Below are 23,826 nucleotides of genomic sequence, written 5' to 3' on the forward strand. Positions count from 1 at the left end.
TTTATTTAATAATAATGATTTTATTTATAACAGTTTAATAATTTGAAATTAAATCTCAAAGTGCTATGATGAGTGTAGATAAAAGCAGCAATAAATAGAAAAAAATAAAAGAAACAAAAACAGCAACAACATCAACAACAATGAAAATAATTAAATTCGCCATAAAACACTTCTTTAAAAAGGAAGGTTTTCAGTCCTTTCTTAAAAAGCCCTAAGGTTGTCCAGGAGGGCGTTCCACAGGTGGGGAGCAGCTGCTTGAAAGGCCCCGTCTCCCATTGTTTTGAGCCATGTCCTCGGTGGGAGCAGATGATGCTGGTGGCCTGACCGGGTCCAGGTTGAGGTGTTGGGTGTGAGCAGTTCAGTGAGCTGAGTGAGGGCCTCACCGTGCAGACAGTGATGTGTCAAGGTTTGTGGAAGTGTGGGGACCCAGTTGCAGGACAGAGGTAGGCAGACAATTAGCAGGAACACGATTTAATCCAAGAAACTTAACTGAACAGAAGACAGGACGAGGAAATCACAGGAGACTGAAGACACGCTAACACTATGAACCTGCAACTGAGAACAGAAACCAAGGGGTATGAAAACAGGGAAAACAACGAGGAACAGGTGAAATGACTCTTTAACTCAAACCAGGTGAGCTAATAAACAGGAAGCGAAATGGGCAACAGGGGAACTAAACTACAAAATAAAACAGGAAACTGGAGCTAAAAATACAAACACAAACATCACATCATGACAGTGATGGGTGTGCAGGAGGACTTTGCTCTCTATGAAGTGAAATGAAGTGGAGGATGGGGGTGATGTGCTCATGCCTGAGCTCCCTCATCATGACCCTGGCAGCACTTTTTTGAACATACTGGAGCTTTTGAAGGCTCTTGCCAGGGATCCTGATGAGGAATGTGTTACAATAGTCCAGCCTGGAGGAGACAAAGTTCTTTTTTAAAATATTGATCTTTGTTAGGTGGATTTAACTTGATGAGACAGACATATGTGTAATCAGCATGTTCTGCGTTTATATGACACCTGGCTTGCATGAAGTTAAGAATCAGCAGAAGAACTAAAGTGGACAATTCTGTGCTCCTGGTTTTGTCACATTCCATTAAAAGTACTTGAATTCAGTGCTTTTGTTTTGCTTTGCAGAGTCTTTCAGCTGACTTTCACCCTGTGACTTGCATACCTGTTGAACTTGCAGCTAACTTGTTGAACTCATCAGCAGAAGAGACAATCTCACTTCACTGACTGAAGACAATATGCTTGTTTTTAATTACACATACACACCTCACATATTTTGCATTTATTTGAAGCTTCGTTTGTGACTTCAGAATTAACATTCTACATTTACAAGTCACATTAGACTAACCTGCAGGGCCAGATTTTACTTCATAGGTTCAAGTCAATGTGTTACATGTTATTACATGTTCATAACAAAACCCACTCTGGTACACATTCAAGGTCTTTCATGAGCAAATAAAAAATAAAATCCTAAGGTGTTAGGATGCAGGATACCTTAGCAAAAAAACCCAGACATGATTAAACGATGAAGAAACAACTAAAACTGATGCATAAACATATCTAGCATGAGAAATGGCACGATGGGGCACAAGATGGTCACACAGCTAAAAGCATGCACATATCTAGCGATAATCATGGTCATGTAAGTTGTTAATTTTTGTTTTTTCCTGTTAGGCTTCTCTTGTCCTATATAACCAACAACACAGTTAATTTCTTTATCAACAATGTGAAGCAAAGTAAGGATAGCTACAATGGTATACTCCTTGGTGTTATGTAAAAAGAAATCCTCCTGATCCTCCTGACCCCCTTTAGTCACCAGTTGGTACAGGCCACAATGCCATAGCCCACTCATCCCCTCAACACATACACACATACAAACACACACACTTGCCTAAGCTTTACAGCTCCTTACAACCCTACTTAGCCAATGTGACAGAGTGATCCAGAGAGTGTGTGGGTCTGTATGTGTGTGTGTGAGACAGAGAGAGGCAGCCGAGATGAGAGTGTGAAGCAGTGAGAGGGAAAGCCTAGAAAAAGAAAAAAAAAAGAAAAGCAGCAAGTCAGAGAGGGGGTGGGGGGCAGTCAGCGATCACAGCAGACAAGCAGAGAAGAGCAGAAGAAAGAGAGGAGAGTGTACACATAAAGGATAATGTGAGTGTACCATGTTTGATAGTCCTGGCACCAAAGTAAATAGATGCAATGACTAGATGACCATCCACTTCACACACTCGCATCCTGTCCTGGAGACTTGACAGGAAGAGAAAAGAGAAATCTACACACGGTCAAAGGTAAACACTGCTCACAGCCAGTCCCACGCTACTGGATCATGTCGTCTACTGGGTCAATGAACCACAACAAGCGTCTAGCATGTAAGTACCCAATGGTGTGTAACTTAAAAAAATGTGTATTTGAAGTGTCACTAAACTGGTATGTAGTAAATAACTTTAATCTGTACTGCACATTATTGTACCTTGTTGCTGCTCTTGAACATTTTACTTTTAACACGACCTGAGGAGTAATTTATTGCATTCATTTTCAGGGCACGTCTGCACATTCTGCATAATTAAAGTCCTAAAATAAAATTATGCAGAGGTTTCTTATTCCCTTTTACTGGAAATCCTTTTGAGTCCACATGGTATCTTTAAGTTCTTTGATTAATTGTGACTGTACCTCATTATGTTGTGTACATCATGCAGAATAAGTAAAGAATGCTTGTTACATTATTTTCTCTACTCTAAGTTGCTGAAACCTGAACCCAAAGGACTGATCACACTTTTTCTGATTGGAAAACTAAAACAACGTATGTTCAGCTTATCCCTTCACTTCCTTGTTGTCTTTTTACTCCCAGTCATCATTATAAACACAAAGCAAAAGTCTCACTTTCCAAAGTGATAGTAAAAGCCGTGGGAGCATCTCTGCTGAGCTAAATTAGCACGGCAGCCTTGATTGTCATGCGGCACTTTTGTTTTGTAAATCTAAAGAAAAATGAAGAGATAAAAAAGCTGAATACTAAACCACCCCACAGACTACTAGAGGCAAGCTCTTCTTTTAAGTGTCAGATGAACAATGGGATATATCCCAATGCTCCTTGCTATTTTATTGAAAAGTTTCTGTGTGGGGGTGTTTGTGGAGCTTTCTGATGTATACAGACTGCAGACTGGGCATGTTAGAGTACACTCCTGTTTTGACTGACCTAATTGGGTAGCAGTGGACGTGACTGGAGGTCGTCTTTACATTAAGCCCTGAGTGAAGTGCTTTTATGGCTTTGGGAATGGATGTAGCCTGGGAATACAAAATCTGATCAGACTCTTTCAGGAATGGTGGTCTGCACTGGGGTCAGAGAAACATGAAGATGAGACGATACCAATCAGGGAATATATAGATTTTGATCTGGAGAGTAGATATATTCACACAAACATATTTACATGAAGCATTCCTCACTCCAGCCTGAAGCTCTGGCTTCTTGCAGTATGGTGCAGGCTGGCTGCTGTAGGAAAGAGGTGGGACAGCATAAATGACCAGTCTTGATTTACGTTCTGCTACATGGCTGTGGGTTTATGGATATGTGTGTGGGCAGTGAGGGGTAGTGGGAAAGCACAGTGGGGGAGGTGACTATTGTGGTGCAGTGATCTCACTCATAAATGATTTATGTTTGATGGACTGCTGTGGCCACAAGGCAGCAAAAAGCGAGCTCGACTTGATAAATAATAGTAGCAATTCCTTAAAATGGTGTGGCTCTGTATTGCTGGCACCATCACTGGATCGCCGTGGGGGCGGGGAGGGAGGTGTCAGCTGAGACTGGCCATGCAGCATAACTGCCTTTGCCATATAAGCACTGCCTCACACACATAAACACCCCACCTCTCTGAAAACAGAAAGATGATCATGGGATTTCTTTCCACTTGCCACAAGGGAACTGAATGGCGCACCATGTGACTCACTGGTTCAATAGAAACATTTGTTTCTTACTTCCAGTGCAGTGCTCAGGACTGAAGTACAACTGCACCACTAAATGGCTCACAGTTGAATGTTTTTACCCCAGAAAAAATGCTGATAGGGTAATCAGAGCAATGAAAACAGTTCTTTTTTTTTTTTTTTTAATATGAATGAATATACAAACAGTAAGTGTGCAGATTAGCTGGAGCACAGCAGTCAAAACAACCCAAGGGATCAGACCTGCAAGAATAGATCAGAGGGATAAGAAACAAAAAAATCATGTGCTTCAGCTTCACTCTGACTCTGGTCATGTGACCCGCACTATCCCAACCTTACCTCACCTCGTGGCAGATAATCTGATCAACATAGGTGTACAAACCTAAAGAAAACAACTATAAAAAATGAAGGAGGCAACAAAAAGAACCTACAAAAGCACATAAAAATGCATGTCTTCTCATTCCTTCCATCTGACAGTGCAAGGCTTAGCTGAGGCAAGCAAACACAGTAAAGCCTTTTGCCTCAAATCACTGACGCTACAGTTACTTTATACCAGGAACAATACCCAACAAACTCAGGTTGCATAACTCTATTCTGCTTTCTTTGAAAAACTTCTTCCCATCTTTCTTTTCCTAACTGTTTTCATTACTGCAACCACTGTCAGCATGAAAATCTTACAAGCATTTCCATACATTTAAAAAGGGGTGAGTAAAGTTAGCACGCACTACAATGCAGTGGGAGTCTACACTAGTGTAGGGTGTGCAACTGATGGATTGTACTCGTGTTATGTAAGAGTAAGACTCAAGTAATGATGGTTTAGAGTGGGCTGAGGTGGAGCATGGGTTCTGGGTAAGGGGCAGAAGGCTTAGTTACAAGTGTCATGGGATTTCTAAGGGAAAGACATGGAAGAAAATATGTTTCTATAGACTTGACCTACTCCGAAGTAGGGATATCGAAAACATAGACTTTTGTTTCATATAGCTTCATGGTTTCATCTTTTAGAACTTCTCGGTATGAAGCCAGCACTTCTATACCAAAATAAATCCTGATGTTCTTCCTTCATTGACAAAGTGAAATGTGCTCTTGGAGCACAGTGGATGCACTGCCTCATCAAACATCAGGATTATTTTATCACACTTTGTGCTCAGTGACCCATGCGTGACATTTTCAAAGTCAATGGCTTTGGGCTGAAAGTGGGGGAAATAAAAGATGAGCCACACAGCCATATAAAGATTGTTGGTGGTCAATAACCCCTGTCGAAAGCGAGGGATTTCCCATTGGAGCCTAAGAGCAGCATTTTGGTCTTGCAGAGCCTGGTAGTAGTGCAACCTTAGTCCATTCGCATGGAGACCTCCTACAAATCTTCCACTGCAGGGAGGCAGGAAACTCAGAGTTTATCTAGATGAGTCAGTCTTCCACATACATGTCTTCCGACCTCGGAGAGGCAGTCAGATAAGGACACGCAGCAGAGCTTGTGTGTGGGTCGGGTATGTCCAGTGGTCATCTCAACTTGAGTAATACAACATGACTTTTAGATAAATAGACAAGGCAAAAGATAGCAAGGAAGAGTCATGCTCAGAGAGAAACCTACATAAGGCCAACAGGCAAAACTGAGGTTTATATAAGCTGTGCGGTTTAATCATCATCAAGCCTTTTCTCTGCAGTCACAGCCTTTAGTAATGGGCTTATCTGTCTCAAGCTTCCCAGTGATGTCACAATGACAACTCCTGAATGGCTGTGGACACTCACAGGTCACAATGATGTGACAGGAAATCTTAGCAGAGGCTCCTTAAAGGACATATCTCCAAAAAATAAGGATTTCATCTGAATAAGCACAACCATGCCAGGACTTAGTGCGGTTGCTTTCTTGTTGAATAGATGAGTGTGAGTGATGATGGAGGCAGGGTCAGAGTCTATATTGATTTGAGTTACTTCAGGTTTTCAGAAAACATCAGAAATATTGAGCAAAAAGCTTAAATTAAGTGAATGTTTTTTGGCTTTTCTTGGCATTTGGTGTCTTGTAATACAGTGCAGAGTCCAGGCTTTTTTTTTTTTTTTTTTGTTTGTTCATGTAACCCAACACATACACGCTTACTTGTTATTATTCACAACTCTCCCAGTATAAATACTTCTTGGGTTTTGGTCCTTATTTCTTTGTTGTTGCAATCCAGATCTTTACCAGCTCAGCCAAGCTTAACTTGGATTTAGGGATTTGTGGGCTTATTACCTGTGGAGTGTATTTAGTTTGCTTATGGAAGTTTATTTGTTTTCCAATCAGTCTGCCTAAGTGCTTCCACCTTGACATGTCATCATCACTCTGTGCCAATGACTAAGACTAAAATGTTTAAAAGATCAGGTTGTGCTGGTACAGAGCTGGAGACTTGCTGCCTGAGATTGTAGACACTGTGAGAATGATGCCACATGTCAGTTTGACGCCATATTGCATTCCTGCTTGCTCTGAGACTTTTTTCTGTGTGTACACACCTAGAATTCAGGATTGTGTTTCTATTTCATAATCAAAAGTTAAACACATTTTGAAAAGACTTGCGGAAAACAAATTTTCTTGTTAAATGAGTTTTAGGAATGAAGCACGTTGATGTGTCTTATAAAATCCACATCATAACAAACCCAATTTTAACTCTGAAAGTATTTGGCAGTATTATTAATATATTTAATGAACTTGAACAATGGGTCAAACTTAGCAAGGGACCAGATTTCGGGGTTAGATGTAAACAGCTTAGAAATTAGCAGTTCTTGCTTAAAGGTGGAGTATGTAAGATTTTCAATATTAAAAAAAAAACCCAAAAACTAAAAAATAACTACAATCATAATTAGATAGTTTTTAAAAAAAAAATATGTAGGTTCCAGTCTGCCCATATTTGATGTGTTATTAAATTACAAGTTTAATTAATGACAAAGACCCTTCTTAAATGTTTGCCTACCAGTTAAAAAAAAAAAGTGCTTTTTGTCATTTGTCATTAATTAAACTTGTAATTTAATAACGCATCAAATATGGACAGACTGGAACCTACATGTTCAAAAAACTTTCTAATTATGATTGTAGTTATTTTATTAGTTAATTTATTTTGAAAATATTGAAAATCTTACATACTCCACCTTTAAGGCAAGACAGTTACACTCTAGTAAGGTCCATCCTCTTGATTCTTTTCCTCTTTTTAGCTTTTCAATTCTTCACCTACTTCTTTGTTAATTATTACAAGATAGTGCTAAAATCCCAGCCTACAACATTGCTAGACAGAGCTTCAAATTCTCCATTTACCCCACGTCATTTGCGTATCAATTCACGAGTAAGTGTGGCGAGTGTTGCAGTAACAGCTATTGATATGATTTGAATATCAATATTGGGGCTACATTAAATCATTAATAATTAAGCCTTAGAGTCGACAAAATGATTTATGCATATTTTTAAAAATGCCAGCAGATCCTTTTGGTCCATGGTGATTGGTTGTTTGTATCCAGATTTGGAAAACACCCCCACATATTCCCATATGTCAAGTTCCTATGGCAAGAAAGGCTGGTGACATTTGCTTTGATTGCAGTTGTGTCCGGGCACTGCTTTCTAATTCAGAACACAGTAAACTTTAAATCAATGGTTCTTTCCATTCCTGCCAAATATCAGATAAAACTAGAATATCTGAGCTGTGAATAGAGTGGCTTTGCTGCCTCCAGGGTGACTTTGAATGACAGAATACAGGGTTCTTGGCAGGAGACAGTGGACTGGCAGATAGACCAGCAGCATCTCCAGAGACAGTCATGTAAAGAGCGAGGCTAGGTGGCACAAAAATGCTGCAGTGTTTGTTTTTAAACTAATCTAAACAATGAAACACAGGAAAATATGTTGATATTTTTTATCTGTGCATTGAATAATCTAATGGCATCATATAAACATGTTATTCATGGATGCTTGTTTCAGATGAGACTGGGTGACAAAATGAGCATAAACTAACAAGTGTTAATGCATAAACACACATTTATTCCTTTTAAACATACAGCTTTAAACATAACCACACATATACACCAACCAAAAACACGGGTGACATGAGTCAAAGTGTCAGCTGGAGGAGCCCAGGGGGGAGAGTCGCTGTGCGCTGAGGAGGACGTGATACGATTACACAACCACAGCCTGTCATCTTGGTCAAAGTTGGTGTGTGAGGTGGACCTACTGTAGGGACAGATGCTCTCTTTGTTTCCTGGAATATATTTGCATTTATGATAATTAACATACCCACATAGAAATGCTGATTTGTAATCCACTGAGTTTTGACAAACTGCGTGTGACTCCAGCGATGAACACTAGAGGTCAGACTAATATCAGAGTCATAATCTGTTATTACAATAATCTTTTTCCTTTTTGAAGAAAAGCCTTGGGAAATCCTGACTTAAAGGGATGTTAAAGGAGAACAGTCAAGAAAGAAGGTTATTAAAAAAAAGAAGGTCACGATAAATAACAAATTATATTACCACCTTCCCATGTCCTAAAATGAGATAAAAACAACTTCAGATGAACAGCAAGACATGACAAAAACCATGTACATGTTCTGATTTCAGAGGAATTAATAAGATAAGTAGCAACAGGTCACTTATTCAAATCAACTGATTTGAATAAGGGATCATCGGCAAGTCTGAGCACCTCAAAGCAGAGATTTTGGCAGTTTGCCTGTCTGAGGTATTGAGGAATGTGTTACAATGCTGAAAGAGATCAGCAATGATCTTACAGAGGCAACGGCTGCTGTCTATGAATCTGAAGAATTACAAGTTAAAAATTATAGTTGTTTTTGGGGTGTTGCAAAGGGAAACCCAAATCAAATCAAACTTTATTTATGAAGCACTTATTATACAACAAAATGTGACACAAACTGATTTACAGATTTTAAGAGCACTAAAATAAAAAAAAACAAAAACAAAACTATCAATCCCAGTTCCTTCCCACACACTAAAATGTACACATACACATTTGAAAAAACTAGAAAACTTCTAAAACAACGCCTGGTAGACAGACAAGGCCAAAGTGGAGATGTTTAGTAACAATACACACAATCATGTCAAGTTTAATTCAAACACTGCAAACCAGTAAACACTTCATATTATTACAAACACCTCATGGCGGTGGGGTAATTATCTGGGATTGTTTTGCAATCAAAGAGATTTAGGCACATCAGATAAGCATGAAGCCCTCTCACAGAGTCAAACATGAAGCCATCTGTCCCACGGCTAAAACTTAGCTAAAACCGCAGCAGCACAATGATACCAGGTAAGACAACAGGTAAGATGTTGCAAGGATCTAGTCCCACCTTAGATAATCAGCCCTCTCGTTCCCACATTTATTGAGGTAGACATGTTACCAGATGGGCTTAAGGAAGAACATCTTATTTGATTGAATTTTACTTTAAAATTGCATTTCTTTTGACTTGTTGTTTACAAGGGTAGAGCTAAATGGTTGGTAGGTTGCCACCATGAAATTAAAATTTCCAGACAACTAATTAAATGAAAGGGTTCTTCTTCCAGGTTAAGGTATTTATGAAGCCGAAGCTTTATTAGAGCCGCCACCCTGGTTGTGGTTTCATTATGTTCCCATAAAAAGATGACAAGCTGTATCAGATAGCTGTAAAACATGGAAAGTTAAATGACAACTAACTCTTGCATAACATTAAAACAAAGATTATTTTTGTCATATTCTAAAGTCTAGACTATTAAACAATACAATGACATTTTAGTAAAATAATTACATTCAGTACTTTTTCCAGGTACTATAAAAAACAAAACAAAACATATTTCTTGTGCTGATAATAGACAGCACCTTTTTTCCAAAAGATGTTTTGGTGTCGAACTAAAAGATGTCAGGCAATCCTTATGAATTTTATTCTTTTGTCATGTCTTGGTCAGCTGAAACAGACAACTCTCAGAGAACGCTGGACAACGATGCTGCTCAGCACCTGAAGCTCAAGGAGAGGCAACGCTTTTTTGAAGAGGTCTACCAGCATGACATGGACAACTACATGCCGTCTGCACACCTACAGATTGATTGCAGGAAACGTGAGTGGCTTTTAAAGAGGCTGTGAAAAAGATTTATTATATACTTTCATAAAGCTCAAACTATTAATCGTCTACAGCTGAACATGTCAGTTAGATATAAACTGTTACCCTTTGTGTTTCAAATGTTATTTGATTCAGCTCCCATGGGCAGCATTTCCTCCATGGAGGTGAATGTTGACGTACTGGAGAGCATGGATCTGATGGACGTATCAGATCAGGAAGCTCTTGATGTCTTCCTCAACTCAGGCGCAGGAATGGATGAAGGAGCACTCTCATCTCCACTACCAGGTGCATGGTCAAAGAAAAGAAACTTGAATCACTGGAAAAACAAAATCTGTCTCTGTCTATCATCTACACGCCACTCATAGATGTGTGTGTGTGTATATATATATATATATATATATATTATATATATATATATATAAAATATAAATATATGTATAATTAGTTCACTATCTCTTTTGTGTCAGTGAGCGATGTATATATGGAGGTGTAGAGACTTTTACCTCAGTCAAAAAAAAAAAAACACAGCAAAACCTCAAGCATCTTCGCTTTAAAGGGTTTCCTTGAACTAAGAGAAAAACATGTCGTGCAAAGTCAGGGATCATAAGTCATAAGTTTGGTTTCTCTATGACAATTCAGAGAACTATTTCAGCATTTCTTGGCAACACGTTTTTTTCTCCTTAAAGAGACTTCTCTGTTATCTCAGACATTAGAAAGTAACGAGTGAACCTAAAATCTTGAATTTAAGCTTCTTGTTGAAAGGCCAGTGGGGCAGCGGGAAAAAAACTATGAAAGAATATTTAGAACAGTGCTACATTTTGCAGCAAGGAGAACTAATATTAAGTGGAATTGAATGACACAACACTAACTACAAGGGCTATAGTTAGTTATTATGTTAAATTTCTGGAGTCCGTTAAACTGAGGAGGACAGACTTAGGTAAGATTTTGTAATCTCATGACAAATCAAAGCAAATCAACAAGGGAGTCATTCTTTGAAGGCAATTACTGTTCTGGAAAAGGCTGTGGTAAGGAGAGCAATTTAATTGTTTGTCATTTTAAGGTGAAGAAAGATGTTGCAAAACCGAGATGTGCAATTATGAAAGAGTCTTACAATAAGATCGAGTGCTACAACAAAGCAAAAAGTTATTTTAGCAAAAAAAGAAAAAAAAGCACATTCGGACAAATTATTTCAAATTCATTCAAGTAGGATGGAATCATTTGTGACACATTTCTATATCCCAATTTTAACTCTATTTCATAAATTTTAGTATAAAGTCTATAATTTGAGTTGCTTGTTGGCATAGTGGTTAGCACTGTGGCTAGCACCACCTCACAGCAAGAACTGGTTCGAGCCTTGGTTGGGGGACTCTCCGAGTACTCTGGCTTCCTCTTACTGGCGAACATGCCTGCCTTTAAATTGTCAATGTGAGTGTGAATGGTTGTTTGTCTCTCTGTGATGGTCTAGTGACCTGTCCAGGATGTACCCTGCTTACTGCCTGCTAAATGCTGGAATAGGCTCTAGCTTGTGACCCTGAATTGGAAGTGGAACTGAAGTGGTTAGGAAAATGAAGGACTTTCATAATGTATTCAGCAGTTGAAGAAAAAGACTGGTAGTGTACATCAAGTAGGCTACATAACTTCCATAAACATGATCAGCGTTCTGTCCATTGATGAAACTGCTTAAATAGGGGGGGGAAAAAATACACAAATCAGAAGTTTTTATGGTTTGAATCAGTAGTTTCCATCTATTAAGACAGTAAACATGACATGATCTGCTCTGATAAAACAGATACCAACATGTTCTAACCGCTTCTAATTACAGAGGTCGAAGATGATGATCAATATGAGGATGAAACGGCAGAAGTTGTCTACAGGGAGCGCGCACCTCTGCAACGGCAAAGCGAAGTTTACCGCAGCTCACAATCTCGCATCTCCTCTACATCTTCTGGTTCCAGCGACACCAGCGTGGGTGGAGCTGACACTCCTGTGATCCAGTCCGATGATGAAGAAGTGCATGCTGACACTCTGCTTTTGACCTCTGTTCCCCAAACAAGAGATGAAGAAACAGAGGAGGAAGATGAGGAGGAAAGAAGGCCTCCAACAAACTAACAGAAAAACAACTTTTACATTCTGAAGAGCCCGATCATATATATATATATATATATATATATATATATATATATATATATATATATATATATATATATATATATATATATATATATATATTCTCTCTCTGTATATTTGCATTTGTTTATGATGGGCTGAAAACTCTGCATGGATGAACTGGCTGCATATTTTCCGTGTCTTTTGAACGTCAGTTGAAATCCACAGATGCGATTGTTTACTGCTATTACCGTTTTTACTTTGTGTACTTCTGTGCTAGTTCAGTGGAATGCTCAATGGAACACATTCTTGAGAGTCGTGCCAGAAGCTGTCAGCACCAATTATATGAGTCATTCCATTCTCCTGTCCTAACATGTTTTAACAGTAAGCAAATTTAGTTCCGACATAATCCTGAAACACCTGAATAGAAATACCCCTCTGAGCCAATTTTACTGAAACAGCAGATTTTCAACCGATATGAAGAACAACATTGAAGAAATCAAGATCTTTTTCTTTCTTTTTCTTCTTTTCTTTTTTACCAAACTATAAAATGTAAATAAATAAATAAAGTAAAGCAAATGTATGACCTTTAAGGACTCACAACCTTAAAATTTGTTTGATGGCACAGTGACATGTATTATGTGCGTTTCTGGAGCCATTGCTGCCCAGGAACGCCCCTAGGCTGACAAAACACACTTCACAACTTCTCTTTGCGGGGTGTCACTTGACATTATAGCCGGATTTTGCTTTACGCAGTGCTAGCTGCTTTACGTGCTAGCAAGTGAAAATGTAGTGACTGATTAAGCAAGGAAATGCAAATAGACATAATCCGAGGAGGGTTGGAAAAGAAAAAAAGAAAGAGACACAAAAAGAGTTAGGATGAGAGTAAAGATGAGACTGAGTTTTACCCTCAGGTAGGATCCAGAATGAATGCCCAATTAGCTGTAAGTAGACAGCACGTCACTGAGAAAATCTGCAAAAGCTCTGTTGAAGCCTACGTATTTAAGTAATGACTTAAACTTTATAAAAATACCTGATTTAGAACCAATTCAAATTAAACAAAACAACAAAAGAAAAGCAGTTTATCTAAAAATGTAGCTGTGAATTAACGAACGTTTGATATTTTGGCTTAAAAAAGTCTGAAATGAAGGAAATTGGCCTCAGCGTTCAAATGAAGAGTGAGCTTAAATTGCTTTTGGGGGCGTGTTTAGCTCGTGGTTGAGAGACTACCACATGTACAGAAGCTGCAGCTCCTCCACACAGCTGCCGCCAGCTCCAAAGCTAACCCCAACCCTAACCTTTGGGATCTTTTGCTGCACGTCATTCCACACACTCTATAACCCACTTTCCTGTTCAGCAGCTGTGAAATACAAACCACTAGAGCCCAAAAATCCTCAATAATAATTTTTTGGAAATAATTCTTGTCTGTGTTTATTTTCGTTTTCATCATGGTGACAGTTGTTGGAACATGGCTGTACAACATATGTGTGTTCTGACAAAACCTGGATTGTTTTTTTCTTATTTAAAACAATTTAAACAAAAGCAAATCATATTGATTAGCACACCTCTCAGTCGTGTGACTCACTTCAAATTGCATTGAACTTTTAAGTCTATTGTTTCGTAACTTCATTGTTTGCATTTCCAGAATGTCCTTGTGGTTAAAGCATGAAACCTTCAAACTAAAAGCACATGGCTTCATGGCTGATGTGCCAAAACAGAGATCAAAGCGCAAAAACAGGTTAACTGCAGGCACCTTTAAACCTTCTGTGATGATAAAATGCCAGTTTATGACAGAGATGTCAGTCACAGTGAGCATTGCCACTCAAAAGCTGCATTTCTTATTCTTCCTTCTACAACTCTGCTGTGCGCATGTGGAAGTTATCTTCATTATCAATAATGGAATTGTATTCGTCGTTGCATGCCATTATGTTTGTGGTACCATTTTCTCAATACTGTTCCTAGTTTCACATTTCTGGACTATGCATTCAGAATCTCTCATGAGATGAAACTTGAGAACTGTACATGTATGTGGAGAGTGAATGGCCCAGATTAAATACTTTTGTGTTTTGTGTGTGTACTAGTACCTGAATATGTGTACCTGATTGTATAGAGGCGAAATTGAGTAGCTGTGCAAGATTCCAGCTACTGTACTTCCCAAGATGAGTTGAATCTTTTTCACATTCAAACATCTTCCAAAGGACATACACAGACACACACATGCACACACAAATAAATAAAGCAAAGGATAAAACTGTTGAATGTATTGCTATTGTAGCACCCAACCCAAGTAGCTAGATATTAACCCTTTGGTTAAGATTGGTGATAGTACAATGAGTGGGGCCCTGGGTATGTTACTTAAATACAAATAAACTAATATTGGTAAACAGGAGAAACAATAATAGTTGGCTGTTAACCATTTACACTTACTTAGGTTTTTTTTAATTATGGCGGTGCCTCCATCTCCCAAGGAGAAAATGTAAAATACCATAGTTTACATTCACTCAGAATAACAACTGTAGCTGGAAATCAATAACACCCGTTATCCTGTAAGGCAATTAAGACGTAACACAGAAAGTTTAAAGTCAAAATATTTAGTAAATAAGAATAAAGAAATAAAAATTAGCAGATAAAGTTTTAAGGGTTTCTCTCAATACATGTGTGGGTTTCAGTTATTCCACAACTTCATCAAAACACTATTTCAGACTGTAACATCCACACATATAAGAGTCCAATTAAATCAAGTTCAGCTTTAAACCAGGAATTAACGAGTCTTTGACGCTCAAATAAACAATTGTTGCAGGCCTGATACGACGCTCGGGTTCGTTGGGCCAAAAAATATAAAAATGGCCGTTTCTTTGGTTCACACCAAAATTAAGGTGAAGGTGCTTTGGTTTTACTCACAACTCCTTATGCTCAAGGGCAATGGATGGTTAAAACCTTGTCGGTCATCATGCAGGTCGTTCTCTGTAACCGGGCTGGCAGCTCGGCTTCACAGGCTGTGTGAAATGCACTCTGTGAAACTCGTTTCTCTCTCTTTTTATCCACAGCACAAGAGTCCAGAGAATTCCTCTCGGTCCACTGGGCATTAAAAGTCTGTAATTAGTTTCATATATTCATCCAAGCTCATATACTTTACATACAGAGTAGGAACTAACTCGCGGTAAAATGCTAACATGCTAATTCACGATTAGCATCACACATTTATGCACTTTAAACATTTCGTAAAAGCACAAAAGTCATATAAATCCGAGTACTCACTCGTCACAGGGTTATATAGTCCAACACAGCAATGTAGACTCTGCATCCACAATGTTTTCTGACCATTTTTCCCTGTAGCTTAACTTCACAACCTTCGTCAGGCAAACGCAGTAGCTGAATGCCTCAATCCTAGCTGTTTCCCTTCACTTCCGGTCTTAGATCCCTCCCTTATGCATGTGATTGGACATGGAGTTTACATCAACCAATATGATAACAGAGAATACAATATTGACAACACATCAAGTTGATTGGTAACCAAAAGCACATGATAAGTACGTTCCAAACAAACTTGTGGCAAATAGCATTTTTCCCAAACTGAATGACAAAACCTTGGGTTGGTTTATATCTGACTTTTATAACTATTTATGAACACATTTTAACAGAAGAAATTAACTGTTTTACTGTGATTAATATTTAATGCATTTTAAGAAAGGGTTTTAACATATTTATATTTTAGTCCTTTGGGTCTATAATGAAATTTTAGACCGGGCTACATCCTCCCCCTTCTAAAAGGCTTAGATGTCCTCATCTAACCATACAGTTTAGACTTAGATTGATAGGGGCGAGTTCTGGGATGTCTAGGCGGTTTTACTGGATCAGAATTTCCTCTGGTACTGAGGTTCAACTGAATGACCATGCCTTGGTGCACAATTGTCACAGGTTCCTCAGTTTGGGCTCCAGGTTTATCATAGGTCAAGCGGATGACTGGCTTCACTTCACGCGTTGACTTTCTGATTTTAGGGCTTGTATGAGTTCGGAACTCTACGTCAGTATCTTCAGCTGTACCATTAATTTCTGCTTCCACATTTGAGGACTGACATTCCTGTTCTTGTGAACTGGCAGATTGTCCTTCATTCAGATCCTGTTCATTCTCAGATGAGGGGGAACTTTCAGAGGGAGTAGATTCTGTTTGGAGTCTGTCAAATGGTGATGAGGATCGCCTGACATTGTCACAGGTTGGAGACTCGTAAGCATACTCATACTCAGATTCCGAAGAAACATCAGATGTTTGGGCATTTTGGTCAGGTGCTTGATGTCTGAGAGCATGTTGTCTCCTGGTAACTGGTGTTCTGACTCTTTTAGTTTGTTCAGAATTCTCGGGAATCCTTACAAGGTAACTGATGGGTAGTAGGTGGTCTCTGTGTAGAGTTTTGACACTTCCAGTTCCTTGTTCTGATTTGACTGTATACAGGTAAGTTCGGTAACTTTTTGATGACAATATATGGTGTAGATCTCCATCTATCTTGTAGTTTGTGTTTTCCAGTAAGGCCAACATTTCTTATCAGGACTCTGTCTCCTTCCTGTAGAGGTTGGTCTCTTACTCGCTGGTCATAACGTGATTTATTTCTCAGATGACTCTTGGTTGCACTCTCTGTAGCTAGATGGTAAGCTTGTTGGAGTTCTTTTCTCATCTTAGCAACATACTGTAGGTGAGATGCCTCCGAATCACCATCGAGAGCAATACCAAAACAGAGGTCAACGGGCAATCGGGCATTGCGTCCGAACATTAAGTAGTAGGGAGAGTATCCGGTAGACTCATTTTTTGTACAGTTATACGCATGTACTAACCGACTGATATGTTGACTCCAATTTTGTTTTTGCACGTTTTCAAGTGTTCCAAGCATTGAGAGAAGTGTTCTGTTGAAACGTTCCGGTTGAGCATCACCTTGTGGATGATACAGCGAGGTACGTGATTTTCTAATTCCAAGTAGGGCTGGGTATCGATTCAAATTTTCAAAATCGATTCGATTCATGAGGGCCCAAATCGATTCGATTCACGATTCACGATTCGATTCACGATTCAGAATGATTGATTTTTTACTTGCATATGGAAAACATTCCCAGAAAAAAACAATGCTGCAAATAGTAGAAACTTCTAGCTTTAACTTGGTGCCTTAGTAAAAATAGGAATATTTACATTAATAATTGCACCCAGTGCAGTTACTTGAATCATGTATGCTTTATTGAACATGACCTGACCAAAAACAATAGTTATCAAATTTATTCCAACCACAGGGCAGGCTGTGTAAATAAAGTAGCAAAAATGCACTGTAAACTAATGGCTTTCACATTCCTTTCACAGGCACACAAAGTTTTTTGTGCAAATGTTCCAGTGGCTGCAAAACAAAAGTAACTTTATCATAAGAAATACAACCACACAAATAAATAATAGTAATTATAAGGAAACAAACAGAATTTAAAATATTCTGAAATGTTTAAAGTGCAACAATAAGTCAGGTCTTTTGTAAATGTAACAAAAAAGACACAAAAAACATTTAGGCCTTCAAGTAAAATTCTATATTGCCTTCAAAGATTTTTTTATCCTGAACTCTGAACTCCCTCTTGTCTTATTTTGGTCATCACTGCATTGACACAATCAAAAATCAAACAGTGTACAAAATATATTTGGAAAAAGCTATTGCATATAGCAAACATGTTTATGAAAAACTTGTAAACTTTGTGGCATGGAACTCAAACTGTCCATGAAACTTAAACCTTCCACATGTGTATGCTTTCTCAATTAATCTTGAGTACTTGAAGATTTTTTTTGCAAGAAAAGTAGTTGATCTACATGCTGTGAAGTGAGGCAGCTCCTTTTTGCTGTAACAATATCGCCAGCAGTTGAGAACACTCTTTCGGATGGGACACTGGTCCCAGGTACACATAGGTACCGCTTTGCTTGACGAGCCAAAAGAGGATATTCCTCAGCATGCATCTTCCACCACTGTAATGGATTTTCAGAAAGTGGAATATGTGGTACTTCCCTGTATTTTTTCACTTCTTCCTGTGCCTTATCAGCAAGAGTTTTGAGTGATGCAGAGTCGTTTGGCTTGTAGGCTGATCCAAGAAGAAACATCAGTGCAGAAGATTTCTTTTGCCTCTTCTGTGGGCAACACTCCTCCTCGGCAGGCTCAAGGGAAGTCTCTTTCTGTTGTACAGGTGGCGTTTCCTCAACTGGGTCACCAACAGCAGATTCTTCCTGTTGAAAGACAAAAAACATTCAGAATAAACTTAATTGTAAAATTAATAAGGTACCCACTGTGGAAGTCAACTGTTAAATATTTCTGCCATAAAATGGTTTATAATTTATATTCAGATACAGGTGTTTAAAAAAGTCATCACTCAAGAGGAACCAATTATTTATACTTCTGTACTTGTCATGTAACTTACATCAGATGTCTCTGACTCCACTTGCTCCCCATCAGCAGCTTCAGTCATCAGTCTGTTGAATGTGTCATCTCGAGCAATATCGGACAGGAAAGGAAGGGTCTTGAAGCGAGGATCTAAAGCTGACGATAAATACAGCTTGTCCTTCATAGTGACATATCTGTAAAAAAATTAAATATATTTAAATTACATATATCTCATAACATTGATAATACAATAATATGTACATTTACATAAATTTATGTACGTATTATACACAGCAAGACAGATATAAAGCCATACCTTGAGCTTAAGTTGTCATATGCAGCAGTCTTGGGTTCTTTTATCACTGTGGAGTCACAAGGTCTACAGGTCATCTGGTCCAGCAGCTGTGCCTGCAGAGGTGCAATGACTGATAGAGTGGGTGTTTTTTCCTCAGACATGACCAGTGTTGCTGCTTTCAGTGGCTGTAGAGCTTTCACCACATCTTCAGCAACTGTTATGTCAGCCTCTGTCAGAGTGCAGAGATCCTTTTCATTCCTGCGTACTTCAGGTGACAGCAGAGCTGCTGAGATTGCTGGTTGCTGCTCCAGAAAACGGTCAAGCATTTCCAGTGAGCTATTCCAGCGTGTCACAACGTCAATGACCAGCTTATGCAGAGGAAGGCCCAGTAACCTTTGCTTGTCTTTAAGCTTGTGACTTGCTGTGGTGCTACGATGAAAAAATGATGCGATGCGCCTTACTCTACCTAGCAGGCGTGCCACTGCGGGGACTTTGAGGGCTGCTTGTGAAGCTAAGTTGAGTATGTGTGCGAAACAGCCGACATGCATAAGGCCCATCATATCCACAGCACGCACAATATTTGCAGCATTGTCCGTTACAAGAGCTGGCTCTTTGTCAGGTCCCATTCTCCAATTGCTTCAAACAGTAAGTCACGTAAATGACTCGCAGTGTGGCTGGATTCAACAGCTCTAGTCTGGAGAACATGCCACATTAAATTCCACTCGTTGTCTATGTAGTGAGCTGTAATGGTGAGGTATGATTCCGTCGCTCTGGATGTCCAACAGTCACAGGTAAGGGCGACTCTAGCTGCTGATTTAAGTGATGTTGCTATGCCTTGTTTCACATCTGCGTACATGTTAGGAATCGTTATTTCACTGAACTGTTTACGTGTGGGTATGACATAGCGTGGTTCCAAAGTCTTCATAAGGCCGCGAAAACCGTCATTTTCAACTGCGGAGTATGGTTGTATGTCCTTGCATATGTATGTGGTGATAGCGTTTGTTATTTTCTGGGCTCGCGGAGAGTTTGCTGCTAACTTTATTTCAAATGCCTTCTCGAGCTGCGTTTGCCTCGGGGCTAAAGCAGACTGTGTTTGTGCCGGGTGGTGTCTTGTTAAATGGTTACGAAGATTTGTTGTGTTTCCACAATACCTCACTTCCATGTAGCAAATCTTGCAAATCGTTTTGCTTTTATCCAGTTCATTATTACTGTCTTCGTGTTTCTTAAAACCGAAAAATTTCCAGACATCTGCCTTCAAGCTTGTTGGCGCTGCTTCCACCACCTCCGCCATGTTTGTTTTGATGCGCAACGCTCGCGTGGTGATGAGATCTCGCGTAGCACGACAGTCACATGAATGTACGGGGAAAAATACATATTAAAAGGATCGATTATGGGTTTTATGAATCGATATCGGGCTATTAAAAAGAAAATCGATTATAATCGCTGAATCGATTATTTTAACCCAGCCCTAATTCCAAGCATGGATAAGAGTTCTTTTATAAGGCGGCTTTCAAAGTCTCTGCCTTGATCCGAATGTATTCTGGCAGGTAGTCCATAATGAACGAAGTACTTTTCCCACAAGACTTTGGCAACGGTGACTGACTTTTGGTTTTTTGTAGGAAATGCCTGAGCATATCTGGTGTAATGATCAGTTACTACTAGTACATTAGCGACTCCTTTTCTATCTGGCTCTATTTGAAGGAAATCAATGCAGACTAGATCTAAAGGGCCGTTACTAGTGATTTGATTCAGTGGGGATGAACGTTGCGGGAGCGTTTTTCTGGAAACACAGCGTCCACAAGTTTTTATGTATTTCTCCACATCAGCATTCATTCGAGGCCAATAGAAACGATCCTTGAGCAGTTCTGTGGTTTTCTCTACACCAAGATGTCCACATTCATCATGTAACGATCTCATTACACTGATTCGAAACCGTTCTGGTAAAACCAGTTGTTTGTTGGACGTGCCATTGGGTAGGTTCCGCTGTCTGTATAGTAGTTTGTCTTTGAGTTCCAGTTTGGAGCTCTCACGACTGAGCAAAGTTACTTCAGGTGGTTGATTTTTCGATGGAACCAGTGGTTGTCCAGTTTGGATGGTTTGTTTGATGGGACCGATGACTGGATCGAAATCTTGAGCAACTTGCAAGTCTTTGGTAGTTAGCTGATCCAATGTGGTTGATTTCAGACTCACTGGAAAAGCATAAGGCTCTGGAATCACAGATGGAGGGACGCCAAGTTGGTCCACTAGTCTATCCAAAGACTTAGTAGTCTCACTGTTGAACTTTTTTTTGCAAATAGCATTTATGGCAGACTGTGGAATATCTGTCCATTGTTCAGAGTCATGGGTGTACTGTCGTGATAATAGATCAGCATCTATGTTGTAACGACCAGGCAGATACTGGATGTTGAAGTCGTATGTGGCTAAAGCTGCAAGCCATCTATGTCCGACAGCACTTAATTTGGCGGTAGTCAACACATATGTTAATGGATTGTTGTCCGTTCTTACTACGAACTTGGCTCCATAAAGGTAGTCATGAAATTTGTCCACGATTGCCCACTTCAGTGCCAAGAACTCGAGTTGATGTACTGGGTAGTTTCGTTCTGAGTCACTCAGTTTTCGGCTCGCAAAGGCAACTGGCTTGAGGCCCTCAGGGTACTCTTGATTAAGCACGGCACCCAAGCCATTCATGCTAGCATCTTCGTGCAAGACATATGATTTAGTGGGATCTGCAAATGCTAGCACAGGAGCATTGGTCAGACAGTCAATGATTTGTTTAAATGCTTGGTGACAGGATTGGTCCCATCGCTCTTTGAAGGGTTCTGACGGTTTGAGGTAAGTCTTGGATGGATCTTTGCCTTGTGCCTTTTTGCGTTTCTGTGTAGGTGGGTAGCCTTTTGTTAGCTCGGTCAAAGGACGGACAATGCTTGAGTAGTTTGCAATAAACCTGCTGTAATACCCACAAAACCCAAGAAATGAGCGAAGGGTCTTTAGGTTTGTTGGTTCCGGCCAGTTTTTGACAACAACCACTTTTTCTGGATCGGTGGCTATGCCAGCTTCAGAAACGATGTGACCAACGTATTTCACTTGGGACTGACAGAACTGACACTTGTCTATTGACACTTTGAGACCGAATTCTACAAGACGATCCAAGACCTTTAGAAGACGTTGCTCATGTTCTTCGAGTGTTCTGCCAAACACGATTATATCGTCAAGGTACACGATGACTTGGAGAAGATGCATATCGCCAACGGCTTTCTCCATAAGCCTCTGAAAAGTGGCAGGTGCTCCTGTAATACCTTGCGGCATTCTTTCAAATTGATAGAATCCGAGGGGACAGATAAACGCAGTCTTCTCCTTGTCTTCCTCGCACATGGGAATCTGATAATATCCACTCCGGAGATCCAGGACTGAACCATTTTCTGCCTGAAAGACAGTCTAAGGCATCGTCGATCCGTGGGATAGTAAATTGGTCTGGGATGGTACGATTGTTCAAAGTTCTGTAGTCAATGCAGATTCTGATGGAGCCATTCTTTTTTTGTACAACCACAATAGGCGACGCGAATGGACTTCGAGACTCCTTAATGATCCCTGCAACTAACAGCTGCTGTAAGTGCTGCCTTACATCCTCAATGTCTGCGGGAGCTAAGCGGCGTGATCGCTCTCTGAAAGGAGTAGAATTGCTAAGCCTGATGTGATGTTCTACATCTTTAGCTAAACCCACGTCCCATTCATCTAAGGAGAACACATTTTGCCTCTCAACTAACTTTTGCTGTAGCCTTTTCTTCCACTCTTCGGGGGCAGGTGAATCACCAAAACAAAAGAGTTCGGGATCTAAAGTGCTAGTCTCAGACTCTAGAGCTTTAGGGTTTGTGACTACATCTGCTACATGCATTTCAGCGATAACTGTGCCAGCTTGAATCGATGTAGGTTTCTCTGACTTATGCAATAGAACAACAAAGTGATTCTCGTCTATGTCACTCTCTGGGACAACACCTGGCTGCACTAACACCAGATGGAAACTGGGGCATGGCTGGTGCCTCAACCAGGACAACATCTCTGGGCTTAGTAACCTTCTGCTCTACTTTACAAGTGGCATAACACTTTTCATCAGAAGCAATAGTAAGTGGTCCAGGACCTAGCCATTTGACTTGTCCTACAGGGTTGTCTGCTGCCTGTGACTTCAAAGACTGAGTTTGTATTTGGTCATAAACTGCTTGTACTCTCTTGGAGCTGACTTTACATTCACTACCACTGTCTCTACACAGCTGGAATAAGCGGCGGAACAGAAAAGCATTTGTACCAACAACTACAGGGGTTTCATGACCTTGTGGTGGCTCAGGACAAACGAGAGCTAGGACGTTAACGGGCCCTTTCACACCTGTTACATCCTCGGGAAACTCCATCTCTACCACTACATACCCACAGTAAGGATATGACTCGGCTGATAGACCCCAGATAGCTAGACTGGAAATGGGATGTATCGGGACTGTTGGTATATTGGCATTGTACCAATCCTCAAAAAAGATTGTTACCATTGATCCAGAATCCATAAGACCATTGCATGAGATGTCATTTACTTTTATGGGAGCTATGGATGATGGACCAATAAGACCTTCAGGAATGTCTGCACTTTGAGGTGAGACGTTTGCAGTATTGACTCGAGCAACGCGCTCATCTTCATCAGCTGTGCTGTCTTTTTGTCCATCAGTGCTACCACATACTTGGCGAACAAGCTTCCTGATCACCTTTTGCGAGTTTTCAGGGGCTGTGCATTTCGTTGCAATATGGCCGTTTTCTCCACATCTGTAACAAAAGTAGTCTGCCTCTTTACTACTCTTGGTACAGCATACTTTGTACTGCAGTCAGATTTGAATTTAGAGTACTGGCATCTCTCTTTTATATTTTGTTTTGACTTTACTGACATCACGCTTAACTGAGTTTTTAGCTCTTTGACTTCTTTTTGTAGCTGTTGCACTTCAGGGTTTGTGTCTGACTTGTCTTTTGTCTTTTCTCTGGACTCTTTCTTGTGAC

The 23,826-nt window shown here is 39.8% G+C and overlaps 1 protein-coding gene across 1 annotated transcript; it reads left to right on the top strand.

The window, feature by feature from the left end:
* Positions 1-2,303: 2,303 nt before the first annotated feature.
* Positions 2,304-12,111, top strand: LOC306754526 (dysbindin-like; the record flags this gene model as incomplete). Its single annotated transcript, XM_079238543.1, has 4 exons — positions 2,304-2,381; positions 9,850-9,999; positions 10,138-10,287; positions 11,825-12,111. The coding sequence occupies exons 1-4, from the start codon at positions 2,339-2,341 to the stop codon at positions 12,109-12,111; spliced, it is 630 nt and encodes a 209-aa protein (XP_079094669.1). The 5' UTR covers positions 2,304-2,338.
* Positions 12,112-23,826: the final 11,715 nt, after the last annotated feature.

Source organism: Telmatherina bonti, assembly GCF_933228915.1.
Source record: "Telmatherina bonti genome assembly, chromosome: 4".
NCBI classification, from domain to species: domain Eukaryota; kingdom Metazoa; phylum Chordata; class Actinopteri; order Atheriniformes; family Telmatherinidae; genus Telmatherina; species Telmatherina bonti.